This window comes from Lithobates pipiens, unplaced genomic scaffold (genome assembly GCF_037356315.1).
Source record: "Lithobates pipiens isolate NorthernLeopardFrog02 unplaced genomic scaffold, aLitPip1_a1.2 Scaffold_13, whole genome shotgun sequence".
Lineage (NCBI taxonomy): Eukaryota > Metazoa > Chordata > Amphibia > Anura > Ranidae > Lithobates > Lithobates pipiens.
The window spans coordinates 4078541-4092147 of record NW_027507718.1 but is presented as its reverse complement, the minus strand read 5'-3'; the positions used below and the strand labels follow the sequence as shown (position 1 = coordinate 4092147).

The 13607-nt window shown below is 43.9% G+C and overlaps 1 protein-coding gene across 1 annotated transcript in view; it reads left to right on the top strand.

Moving 5' to 3' along the window:
• Positions 1–13607, top strand: part of LRRC2 (leucine rich repeat containing 2) — a 433585-nt gene that overhangs the window by 122504 nt on the left and 297474 nt on the right. The window contains exon 3 of the mRNA XM_077474787.1: positions 9405–9612. Coding sequence (XP_077330913.1) covers positions 9405–9612 — 208 coding nt within the window. The remainder of the gene's footprint in view (positions 1–9404; positions 9613–13607) is intronic.

Sequence of the window (13607 nt, the reverse complement as noted above, 5' to 3'; positions counted from 1 at the left end):
CACATGTGTGGAACTTTTGGCAGTCTAACCGTGTACAGGACCCCGAAAATCAATCACTGCCTTCAGGCTTTCTAAGGGCGTACATTTTTGATTTCACTCCTCACTGCCTATCACAGTTTTGGAGGCCATGTAATGCCCAGTTAGCACAACCCCCCCCCCCCTCAAGATATCTGACACCCCAAGATCTCATTTTTTGTCACAAAGTTTTGAAAATTGAAATAAGAAAAAAAAATACATTTTTATTTATTTTTCTTGATTTTCTAAAATATGAGATACCTTGGGGTGTCTACTTTCCTAAATGGGGTAATTTGGGGGGGGGGGGGTTGTGCAATCTGGACATTTCAGGGCCTCCGTAACTGTGATAGGTAGGTAGTGAGGAGTAAAATCACAATTTTACGCCCCTAATGCCGCGTACACACGATCAAACAAGCGGGTGGAAAAGTCCGGCAAACTCAAGTCCGCCGGACAATCCCCCCGTGTGTAGCCTCCGGCATACTTTTTTGGCCCGAAAGTACGGCGGACTTAGAATGTAGTTTTACACTCCAATCTTCCCGCCGGACTCGCATTTCGGCGGACAATCTGGCCGTGTGTATGCCAGTCCGCCGTACTTTTGAAATGAATGGACTTTTCCCGCCCGGAGAAAAGTCCGCTCATTTCGAGCGGGTCTCCAGGTAGGCGGGGCCCGCGAAGGAGACGTCGCTGGCCCCGCTGCCTGGTATGGACTTAAAGGGGAACCCCAACGCCGAAAAAAATCGGCGTGGGGGTCCCCCCATAGTCCACAGAAGAACCGAAGAGGGGGACAAGACCCCCGAAGTCGGAAGAAGAGGCCGCGGCGACGAAGAAGAATGCCGGGCTCCTCCGCTAGTAAAAGAGCTACAAGAAGATAGCGGAGGAGTCCGGCGAGAAGACCCCCGAAGACGGAAGACCCCCGGAGCTGTGCAATAAATTATTTTATCTTGTGTGTTGTGTTTTTTTTGTACTTTATTTTACAGGTGAATGGGTAGGGGTACATTGTACCCCATACTCATTCACATAGGGTGTGGGGCCGGTATCCGGGGGCCCCCTTATTAAAGGGGGCTCCCGGATTCCGATAAGCCCCCCGCCCGCAGACCCCGACAACCAACGGCCAGGGTTGTCGGGAAGAGGCCCTTGTCCTCATCAACATGGGGACAAGGTGCTTTGGGGTGGGGGGGGCGCGCGGCCCCCCCTTCCCCAAGGCACCCCCCATGTTGAGGGCACGCGGCCTGGTACGGCTCAGGAGGGGGGGCGCTCGCTCGCCCCTCCTTTCCTGGCCGGCCGGGTAGCGTGCTCGGACAAGGGTCTGTTGTGGACTTTGGGGGGACCCCCACGCCGATTTTTTTCGGCGTTGGGGTTCCCCTTTAAGTCCATACCAGGCAGCGGGGCCATCAACGTATCCTTCGCGGGCCCCGCCTACCTGGAGATGCGCTCGAAATGAGCAGACTTTCCTCCGCGTGTGTGGGCGAGTCCGTTCATTTCAAAAGTAGGGCGGATAGTACGGCGGACTTAGTACGCCATATTAGTCCGCTGAAAAAGTGCCGTGTGTGGGCAAGTAGCCCGTTCGGAAAGTCCGACGGACAGTCTGGCGGTAAGTCCGCCAGACTAAGTACGTCGGACAGACGGCTACGTGTGTACGTGGCTTTAGAAAGCCTGAAGGCAGTGATTGGTTTTTTGGGGTCCTGTACACAGTTAGACTGCAAAAAGTTCCACACATGTGGTATCCCCGTACTCAGGAGAAGCAGCAGAATGTATTTTGGGATGTAATTCCACATATAACCATGTCATGTTTGAACAATATATCATTTAGTGACAACTTTGTATAAAAAAATAAAAATAATTAAATTTCCCGAAACTTGTGGCAAAATATCAAATATTCCATGGACACAACATGCCTCTCAGTAAAAATATTGAAGTGTCTTCTTTCCAAAATGGGGTCATTTGGGAGGGTCCTGTGCTATCTTGATATTTCAGGGCCTCCGAAACTGTGATAAGTAGTGAGGAAGTGAAATCATCATTTACGCCCTTAAGAAAGCCTGAAGGCGGTGCTTTGATTTGCTGTCCTGTACACGGCTAGGCTCCAAAAAAGTCTCACACGTGTGGTATCCCCGTACTCAGGAAAAGCAGCAGAATGTATTTTGGGGTGTCATTTTAAATATGCCCTTGGCATGTTTGAGCAATAACTTGTGGCAAAATATAAAATATTCCATGGACTCAACATGCTTTGTGTGTCTACTTTCCAAAATGGGGTCATTTGGGGGGTTTTGTGCTATCTTGGCATTTTATGGCCTTTAAAAATGGTGATAGGTAGTGAGGAGTAAAATCAAAAAATTCCCCCCTCGAAATCCTCAAGGCGGTGATTGGTTTTTGGGGCCCCGTACCTGGCTTGACTCCCAAAAAATCTCACACATGAGGTATCCCCATACACAGGAGAAGCAGCAGAATGCATTTTGGGTTGTAATTCCACAGATAACCATGCCATGTTTGAACAATATATCATTTAGTGACAACTTTGTGCAAAAAAAATAAAATAAAATAAAAAAAAGTGTAATTTTCCTAAAACCTGTGACAAAATCTAAAATATTCCATGGACTCAACATGCCTATTAGCAAATAGCTTGGGTGTCTACTTTTCAAAAAGGGGTCATTTGGGGGATTTTGAATTGTCCTAGAATATTATCCACAACATTTAGAAGCCTAGGTCACACATCACCCACTCTTCTAACCACTTGAAGACAAAGCCCTTTCTGACACTTTTTGATTAAATGAAAAAAAAAAAAATTTTTGCAAGAAAATTACTTTGAACCCCCAAACATTATATATTTGTTAAAGCAAAGGCCCTACAGATTAAAAGGGTGGGTGTTGCATTTTTTTTCACACAGTATTTGCACAGCGATTTTTCAAACACAATTTTCTTAGAAAAAACACACTTTTTTAACCTCGCTGGCGGGATTCCCGAGTCTGGCTTGGGGTAAGATTTCATTACCATAAGCGGTATTCCCATGCCAGACTCTGGATCGGATAGCTGGATGTTATTTATCTTGTCCTGTGGATCCAGCTATGTTTCCCCGCTGTGATCAGTGAGCCGCCATATCTCGCTCGATCTGTGAGTGCCAAGCTCCGTTCCCTGCGAGCGTTGCGACGCATGGGGATGGAGTCCGGCGCCAAATTCAAAAAGTAAAAAACACAGTATTGATACAGTATACTGGAATCTTACAGATTACAGTACTGTATCAAATAATTACACATCCCCTTTGTCCCTAGTGGTTTCTCCAGTGTCCTGCATGCAGTTTTATATTATAAATACGGTTCTTTATGCCAGGAAACTGGAGATTGTCCATAGCAACCAAAACATGTCCGTTTACATCAAAAGTGGTTATAGACCAGCTAGAAAACAGCTATAATAAATTAGAATCACTTGCAGAATTGAGCGATAGTAATTTGTGGGGAAATTCATCACTAAAAATAATGACAGTGACAATTCTGCAACTCAGCATATTTCAGTGTTTTTGATTTGATTACATTATTGAATAATTTTTAATATTACTATATTATTATTTGTTATAATTATTTAAAGGTCTTAAATTCGGAAACTGTAATTGATCTCCAATCTCTGGCAAGGGACAACTGGGGATTAGCGGCAATGTAATGACCAGCATACAATTTGCTTTGGTCCACAATAGATCTATAGAGATCTTCAGTGAAAAACAGTGAATAAAAATCAAGTGACGTAAAATCAACTGTTTCCACCTGAATGCCGGATTGGCCAGTGAATGGGGGAAGTACGGATGCTGCAGAAGTGGTGGGTTCCTAATTAGGATTAGCGAATTCTGCAGGAAGGGCACTATGGGCCCGATGGGCCTGTGATTGTCTTCTTCTTCGTGGCAGCAGGACACTACTTGTGCTTGCCACCTCACCAGCTTGAACACCACTTATGGGACTCGCAACATCACCACGTGTTACTGCAGTGCTGGATGTACGACCAGGATGTACTAGGCCGCTGGTGCTTGCTAGTTTACCAGAAGGAATAGCGGCACTAGTACTGGCTCTCTGCTCCATACGAGGGACCTGCGGTTCTTGCACCTCAACGACAGCAGAATAAGGTCGGGTCTGGTACGCCTGACCTTGGCAGGGACCACAACTCCATCGTCAGAGATATCTGTTAGGGTGCCGCTGCTGTCTACAGGTTCGTATTCTGAGCCTGAATCTGACAGATGAGTGACTTCCTCTTCACTATCTGTCATGCTCAGAAATGTGTAGGCCTCTTCACTAGTGTACCATTGATTTGCCATTTTGGGCTCTAAATTTATTGGTACACTAGTGAAACTTATGCGTACACACGATCGGACTATCCGGCGGACCAGAGTCCGGCAGACAATCCTCCCGTGTGTGGGCTCCGGCTGACTTTTTCTTCCAAAAAGTCTGGCGGACTTAGAAAGAAGTCTTGACTCAAAATTGTCCACCGGACTCTGCAGTCCGGTGGACAATCCGCCCATCTGTGTGCTAGTCCACCGGACTTTTGAAATGAACAGACTTGCACACACACGGAGAAAAGTCCGTTCATTTTGAACATAGCTTCAGGTAGACGGGACTAGCGAAAGAAGTCAATGTCACCGCCACTATCGGCGAGATTGACACTTCTGACACCGCTGTCTAATAAAGTACTTTAAAAACCTGCGTTGTGTTTTTTTTATGTACACTTTTTTCCCCAAGTGAATGGGTAGGGGTACATTGTATCCCATACTCATTCACATAGGGTGGGAGGCCGGAATCTGGGGGCCTCTTTATTAAAGGGGGCTCTCGGATTCCGATAAGCCCCCCGCCCGCAGACCCTGACAACCAACGGCCAGGGTTGTCGGGAAAAGGCCCTTGTCCTCATCAACATGGGGACAAGGTGCTTTGGGGTGGGGGGCCACAGGGCGCCCCCTTGCCCAAAGCCCCCCCATGTTGAGGGCATGCGGCCTGGTACGGCTCAGGAGGGGATGGGCGCTCGCTCATCCCCACCCCCTTTCCTGACAGACTGGGCTGCATGCTTGGATATGGGCCTGCTATGGACTTTGGGGGGAAATCAAATACCAGGTGATGGGGCTAGCGAGGTGTCAATCTCGCCGTTGGAGGCGGCGACATTGACTTCCTTCGCTAGACTCGTCACATTCAAAATGAACAGACTTTTCTCCAGCGGACAATCCTACTCCGCTGGAAAAGTCCACTCATGTGTGGGCAGGTCCGCTCGTTTGGATAGTCTGGTGGACCTCAGCTGCAAAGTCTGGCAGGTTGTCCGCCGGACTAAGTCCGCCGAATAGTCTGATCATGTGTACGCGGCATCACGGTTAAAAAAGCTCCTGACTGTTAGCTACTGTATCAAACGCTACCAAAAAACCTATTAGCAGTCGCAGGGATCAGGCCTGACTCTTCGAACGCTGCAGTTATGTGTGTTGTGTTTTGTAAGTGGCAGTGATTGATCGATACTGCACTTGGGTGGGTTGGGCTGGGCTGGGCGGAGGGGCTAAATGCAGGTGCTAGCAGGTATCTGGGCTGATCCTGCTAACACTGCGTTTTTGGGAACCCTAAACAGCTGGGGATGATAGTATAGATCTGATCAGATCAGATATTGATCCGTTCAGACACTATACTACTAAGGGTGGCGTATGGTGTGTGCGTGCGTGTTAGCAGACCCTAGCTGGCGCTAAAACCTAACTTTGATCACCCACCGGGTGATCAGGGGGTTAAACCTTTATTGGATAAAATACTGCGGGTGCCCTGACGCTATAAAAAATAAACTAGCTAAACTGCATCACCGGTGACACTTATACTGTGATCACAGATGACAGGGGTTAATCAAGGGCCTAAACCTTTATCGGGAGGTAGGGGGGTCCCTAGTCCTATCTGGGCCTAAGACTAATTACCCTAAGACTGATTTTTGTCACTAATGACACTAGTACAGCGATCAAAAAAAATCTGATTGTTGTACTGGGTGACACAGGCGATGAAGGGGTTAATTGGGGGGTGTTATCGGGGGTGAAATTATATGTTTACGTGACCTGGTATCAGTGTAGTGTTGGTGCACTTACTTGTATGTCTTCTCTCCTCTTGATCTGGAATGAAAAGACCGGCACAAGGAGAGATGACATTACTTCCCCGTCAGTGTTTACAGTTATACAGACAGGGGAAGGATATCATTCATCAGGAGCGATCACCAGGTCCAGGGCAGGTATCATTGGCCTGTCCCTGGAGATTGATCAGCTCCTGATCGAATCCGATCGGCGGGGGGCGGGGCAGCGTGCATCACATATAGTAACGTAATCTCGCGCAGCCGGATCAACCTGCCGCAGTAAAACTTTTACACAGACAAAAGCCTTTTAAGGATGTTTTGACTGATCTTTCTAACAATCTTTTGACTGTTCTGATTGTACAATCTAAGCATTGAAAGTGTGATCTCCCTAACTTACAGTTAGTTGTGTTGAGATGTCGATAACCCCAATCTTATTTAGATAAACAGACAATGACTCAATCCAGACGACACCTTGTTGATCTTGTGAAGTTTAATCCATAAACTGTGAGGATCTTACAACAATGAACATCGGATAGGTCAAAAAATCATAACGTGATCCAGTCCACATGTGTGCTGAAATGCATTACTGGGAGAATGAACAAAGGGTGGGGCTAACTATACAGAATAAGCTAAGATACAGGAAAGGGAGGGACCAGGGACAGAATAATACATATAACATTTAAAGGCATATCACAAGGCATGTGAAACATGACACTTGCACTAAATCTAATTTTTTGAAGATCTAACTGATTGCAGTGTATGGTCACCTTCAAGGATCAAGATCTGAAAATATTAATTTATTGGGCTTTGAAACACTTCTCTGTTCTTTGTAATGTATTGAAAGATTTGGGTAAAAATAAAAAATAAAACTAATTTCAAAGATATATTACAAGTAATAAGAATGAGATTATCATCAACAGGGTTAATTAACTGAGAACACCTACTAACAAGACACATCCAATGTGATGAAATTAAATAATTGTATTGGGCGTGCGCTATTATCAATGAGAAAACCGTAGTTACCCTAACACCAGTTGCAGTTTACATATTTATTATCTTTTTGCACTTCAAAGTGCGCCAGTTCACACATCTGGTTAATGACTTTTCCAGCACACCAATTAGGGTATGAACTGGTGCAACGAATTGTGCTTAGTAAATCAGCCCCTCGGTGTGCTTTGCTTAGTTTATTTAATGGATCTGTAACATTAATCTGTAAATATATTTTGTACAGCGCTAACAATAACATTTACCTCTACTTATGTAGAAGTACTTAGACAGAAACTGAGATAGTCACCATTTTATGTATGTCTTTTGTGTAGCAAGTCCTACCGCATTATTAGCCTAGGGCCAAACTACGTGGGACATTTTGCAGCTGCATATTAGCTTAGCCAGGAAATGCTTGCTGACAATTGTTTCAAACTATCTCTTGTTTAAAGCAAGTCTTAATAATTGTCATTTGTTTGAAAGACCACAAACAGATAAGGATCACCAGCAATGCAAAGTCACTGCCTTTAGTGTAAAGTGGTATAAGAGTAGTTGATCATTGTGTTTTAATGAGATTACTGGAGTGGAAGTAAAATTCCTAAAAAAATAAATATCCTCTCCAAAATTACATTTATGGGCCAAATGTAGCCAACAGGCAATATTTTAGACAGACGTGCCCTAGGATTACCTCCTACAGTTGTGTGTATTACATAAATATAAATAGTTTTTTGAGCCTGCAGAACTCACAGTCATAATGGCCATGTGCGTCTATCGCGCAGCAGTTTATTTATACACAGTTTTCCCATAGAGAACAAGGTAAAAACTTATTTAACATCTTAGGATAATTACATACAGTTTATGACTGCACTCAATATGATGTGATGGACAGTGACATTTTTATAGCATCATCTAAGATCGTTTGCCTTCAAAAGATTTAAAGGGTAATGCTTTGACAATGACTGGCATTTATAGTGATTCTTGTTTGCATTTGGAAAATCTATGGTATCCTTGCTAGAGATTTAATGAAACTGAAGAGATATTTTCAACAGGATAATGGTAGAAGAAATGCATTTAGATAAAAATGTAAAATAAATTAAGATATATGTAATTCAGTACTAAATAGCAGCAATTACAATAACTTGTTGGCTATCATGATGCAGAACTCATCGGAACCCAAACTAAATTCAATAGTTGTGATTGCTATTTGCTAATGAAGTTGTTTTAAATATTCCTTTATTTAAGGTTTTCACAAACAGTTAAAGGTCTTTAGTTAAAGAAGCCCAGCCAGCTTACAAACACTAAAAAGATGAGATTGCTCAAGAAAGAAAAGACTCTTATACTCCTCTTTCTGGAATTCTCCTATTGTCCCCTCTTTTTCAGCACTGCAGTCTCCATTAGTGAACTCTGCATTTGCCATTTGCAGTAGTGTCGGGTCCTGTGTCCCTTGACACCTGTTGTGGTTCCTTCCTTTGACTGAGCATTCAACATTGCCAAAAGTATTGAATGCCAAAGACAAGGATAGAGGCTGCAGTGCTGGCATGAAGGGGAAATGAGAGACATTGGTTGCTTGAGAGGTGAGGATCTTCTTTTGTGGGACACTCATCTTTTTAGTTAAGCTAATGGGGTCCATTTGAGAATCCAAACAATTAAAAAAAATAGGGAAAAAAAACTATATGGATAGAAAAACCCATACGAGTAACTAAAAAATGCTTCCATTGGTGTAATTAGTCTTAATTTAAGAACCTCAAATCGATATAATTCTGATAGTAACCGTTTGTACAATATTTGTGTATGGTGACCACCAAATAACAATTTTCTTCTCCAATATATTTGATTAATTACAATATATTCCAAAAAAGGTAAAAAAGAATCACAGATTATTCTAGATGGCTCAATAAAAGGCTGTTTCAGTACAGATAAGAACAATAGAAATAGAGAGGGAGAAAATGCATTTGTAATATGTCCAAAGTTCCATAATAAAATAGTATCAAACCGAAGACTCCGGGGTATTAGTTGATTTACTGTAGCCTGTCATACCACCAGCCTGAGTTTTACCTGAGTATGAAAGGGGCTCAAGTACCGCAACATTGTAAGCTTTATTAATATTTAATCCCCCAAAAATGTATCAATTCTGAAGGCATATTGCTAAACCGCATATAAGCTTCAACAGATTCTTCTAGCTTGTGATATTATACCGGATGTTATGAGTGTGTTACTTTTCTTTAGGTATAGGATAAACTTTAACATAAAATGTTTCCAATGTATGCCAAAGCATGTAATATTTTAATGTATTGTATGTAGGCAAAAGGCTAGGATAAAAGCAGTATTGTACAATAAGTCTTCTGTCTTTGCAGGATAAAACAGGAATGGAACTTTATACTGGAATGCAGAAGCAGTGGAATCCCTCAGTCAATATACTTAAAGAAAGGTTTTGTAGACACTGAGCTTAAAGGCTTGGATGCACATGAAAGATTTCCTTCTGTTTCAAAAAAGACCCTTCATATTAAAGAGGAGCCTGAGAAAGAGAAATTTATTTTTAATCTTTGTGGCGAGAACTGGAAGGTAAGTTACACTGAAAGGAATGCATTGCAGTTGTAGTGGGACCATAAGCCATCCATTTCCAGGTATAGATGTGTCTTTGTGGAAAAACTAGTATTGTCTCAATAAGGCTGTATTCTGCAAAACTAAAGTGGGCCAAGGCCTACAGCTCCAAAGGCTCCCGGGGGCATCACACAGCCACCCACACATGTTTAGTAAGTCTGTACACTTGAACCAAACTTTTTGCATAACAGGTGAACAGTTTGCTTAAAAAGTAACTCCGCTTTTGTTTTCTCACCAAAAATGACACTTTTGATGCAGGGATGCCCTAAATTGACTTGTACCTTAGTGCAGACTTCTGGTGAGCCAATCACACAAGCATGAAATTACATTTCTGACATTGACGTTGGCATTCTAACCTGATATGACATTTCTAGGTAGCCATATTGCATTGCAGAGAATTTCAGAGCTGCAGACTGAAAAGGAAAATAAACTTTTACCCCTTTCACTTAGACGTATTTCTACCATCTATTCACAGTTGAACGATGTTAGGAGTCCCAACAGCCACGCATATATTTTCAAATGTGCCCAAGCTAGGGACGGCTGTAGACAAATCTGTTCCACAGTAGTCTCATGCTCTATCAATATACAGTACTTACATTTGAATCAGCTTTTAAGACCACCTCAAAGTTCCATATAGTTCCATCTTGTCTATGACACCTCCATCTATCTTCCTCTAGAACTTGCTTCCGAGGTTGCTCAGTCCCAGGGGAGGTGCTCCATGCATGGTGGAAGTGCCCTATGCTCTCCAGGTCCTCAAACTCCTACAATCACTGCTGACAGGCCCTTTTCCTAGAGATCATGTCATGTCCTGTTACACTTAAAGCCCTCAGGTCTCACAAGGCATCAATTTAAATTGTCAATGTATATTTTATTGGTGGCTAAATAAACATTTGCAAGAGCTTGGAGACAGCAGTTTGTTCCTTTCACAGAGCTGTGTTGTCATATAGGTACTTTCTTTATCAATGAAAAACTCACTAGTATCTTTCTTGATACACATGAAAAAATTCAAAAAATATGGTCACAATGGATATGACATGCCCATCTTTCTATGTCTGCAGCTAGTTATCTACTGCTATAGAAAAAAAGGTCCTACTCAGGGTGCCCCTGACGTTCTCTCTTTACTTCATTTTTCTTTTATTTCCCTTCCCTTTTTCTATCTTTTGGTCTTCTACTTTTCTGGGCGCTCCTGCTATGGAGGCCTCCATTCAAATGCCTCTTGCCTTTCCCTTGTGTAAGGTTGACTCAATAACTGCCTTACACCAATGAGTGCCTATTGGCTTATTGTTCATGTTCAATTCCCAATTCTTCAAGCATCATTGATCTTTACAGTTTTTTTGTATGCATATTGTAAAGCTCATTATTCTCAATTCCAGTTAATCTTGTTTTCCTGATGTTTGCTGGACATTATTCTACTATACTGGTACTCATATACCTGGGAAAAAAAATTATTAAAAGTGAAAAGGAAAGATACTATTTAATAACATTCAATTGAAATACAATTTGAGTAGCAATTGTATATGCTATAATCTTTTTTTATATGCTATTTTTTTCCCATGAAAGGAAGTTACCCTTTAACAAGATCTAGGTGTACTGATAGTGAGTGACCAGAATGTGTCTTTCATTATGCACCTCCTCAGCTTTGGACTGCCTTGTGTGGTTATGATTACAGATGGGGTTTGATTTCACCTCTTTGAAGGGTTCACAGCAACACTCTGAGATTCACAAAATTTGCAAATTGTGAACTTTTGGCCAAAAAATTTGCAGGTTTGCCACCAGAAATAAGGAACAACCTATAATGCAGGACATAACGCTTGTCCCCACTCAGATAATCACTAAAACCAATTATTTGAAGGAACTGATAACCATGGGCTCACAGTAGAAATATTGTCAGTTTGTATTGGAGCTGATGGAAGAGCTGACCAATCTGATTAGAAAGAGATACATTTTTATTTTAAACGTACATTTTTTTTTTTAAGATTTCCTTATGCAAACTAATGGGTCTCCCACCTATTGCCCTCATACCATGTCCAAAGTCTTTGGGGAATTCTATCACCGTCTGTATAACTGTTTAAAGTCTGAGCCAAATTACCATTATTCTCAGACCAAGTTTGACTCTTTCTTTGACTCTTTCTTTGACTCTTTAGGCTTGCCTAAGCTTTCCCCTTCCCACCTCTCTTCCTTAAACAATGCAATTACCCCTGAAGAATTAGCGGAGGTTGTTAAAAATGTACCTGGTCACAAATCATCTATGCCACACTACTAAAAGGAACCTCAGATTCTCCATGCTCACATCACAGTGATCCCGAAACCTGGGAAAGACCCTTCCCTCCATGATAGCTATCAACTACAGCACTACTCAACTCTAATTACAAAATATTCACTAAAATCCTGGCTAATAGACTTACACAAATACTCCCTAGACTCATACATAAAGACCAGGTGGGCTTTGTACCAACCAGACATTTGACAACACGAGGTGTAGCATCGACCTCATTGACTTGCTTAATAGAACTAATACCCCAGCTCTTATTCTGAGCCTAGATGCCCAGAAAGCATTTGATAGGCTTAGCTGGCCCTTTATGTTTGCAAACCCTTTCCAGATATAGATTTTCCGGCCCATTCATAGCGTCACTTCACACCTTGTTCTCCCGACCGTCTTCCCAAGTACAGCTTGTTTCGTTTCATTTTCTTTTCTTTTCCTTTCCCGATAAGCGACAAGCATCGCTGGCCGGGATCCGAATTGGATTCCCGCCAATACCAGGCACTGTTTGGTATGAATCCTAAGGGAGAACTCCACGCCAAATATAAAAAAACTGCATTTGTTCCCCCTAGGGAGGCATACCAGGCCCCTAGGTTCGGTAGGGATTTTAAGGGGAATCCCCTTCGCCGAAAAAAACGGCGTGGGGTCCCCACTAAAATCCATACCAGACCCCTATCCGAGCACACAGCCCGGCCGGTCAGGAAAGAGGGTGGGGATGAGCGAGTCCCCCCCCCTCCTGAGCCGTACCAGGCCGCGTCCCCTCAACATGGGGGGTGCCTTGGGGAAGGGGGTAGCCATTCACCTATTAAAAAAATGGCATTGCGGCCAGAGAGAGCGTCGAGTCAACATCTCCAGAAGAAGAAGAAGGAAGGAAGGAAGGCGGCGGCGGCGGCGACGACGGTGACAGAAGACCGGGCCACCGCTAGTAAAAGAGCTGGAAGAAGAAACGGTGGCCCGGCAAGAAGAACCGAAGAGGGGGACAAGACCCCCAAAGTCGGAAGAAGAGGGCAGCGATGGCGAAAGAAGAATGCCGGGCTCCTCCGCTAGCAAAAGAGCAGTAGAAGATAGCGGAGGAGTCTGGCAAGAAGACCCCCGAAGACGGAGCTGTGCAATAAACTATTTTAACCCTCGTGTATGTGTTTTTTTGTACATTTTTTTCACAGGTGAATAGGTAGGGGTACATTGTACCCCATACTCATTCACATAGGGTGGGGGGCCGGGATCCGGCGGCCCCCTTATTAAAGGGGGCTCCCGGATTCCGATAAGCCCCCCACCCGCAGACCCCGACAACCAGCGGCCAGGGTTGTCGGCAAGAAGCCCTTGTCCTCATCTACATGGGGACAAGGTGCTTTGGGGTGGGGGGGCCGCGCGCCCCCCCCTTCCCCAAGGCACCCCCCATGTTGAGGGCACGCGGCCTGGTACGGCTCGGGGGGGGGCGCTCACTTGTCCCCACCCCCTTTCCTGACCGGCCGGGCTGCATGCTCGGGTAGGGGTCTGGTATGGATTTTGGGGGGGGCCCCACGCCGTTTTTTCGGCGAAGAGGATTCCCCTTAAAATCCCTACCGGACCTAAGGACCTGGCATGCCCCGAGAAGGCATGCAGGCTTCATGAGTGAGGCGACATTATCGCCTCGCTCTGGCTGCTATAGGAAAATAACATTTTCCTATTGCAGCCAGCGCAATGGTATCGCGCTGGT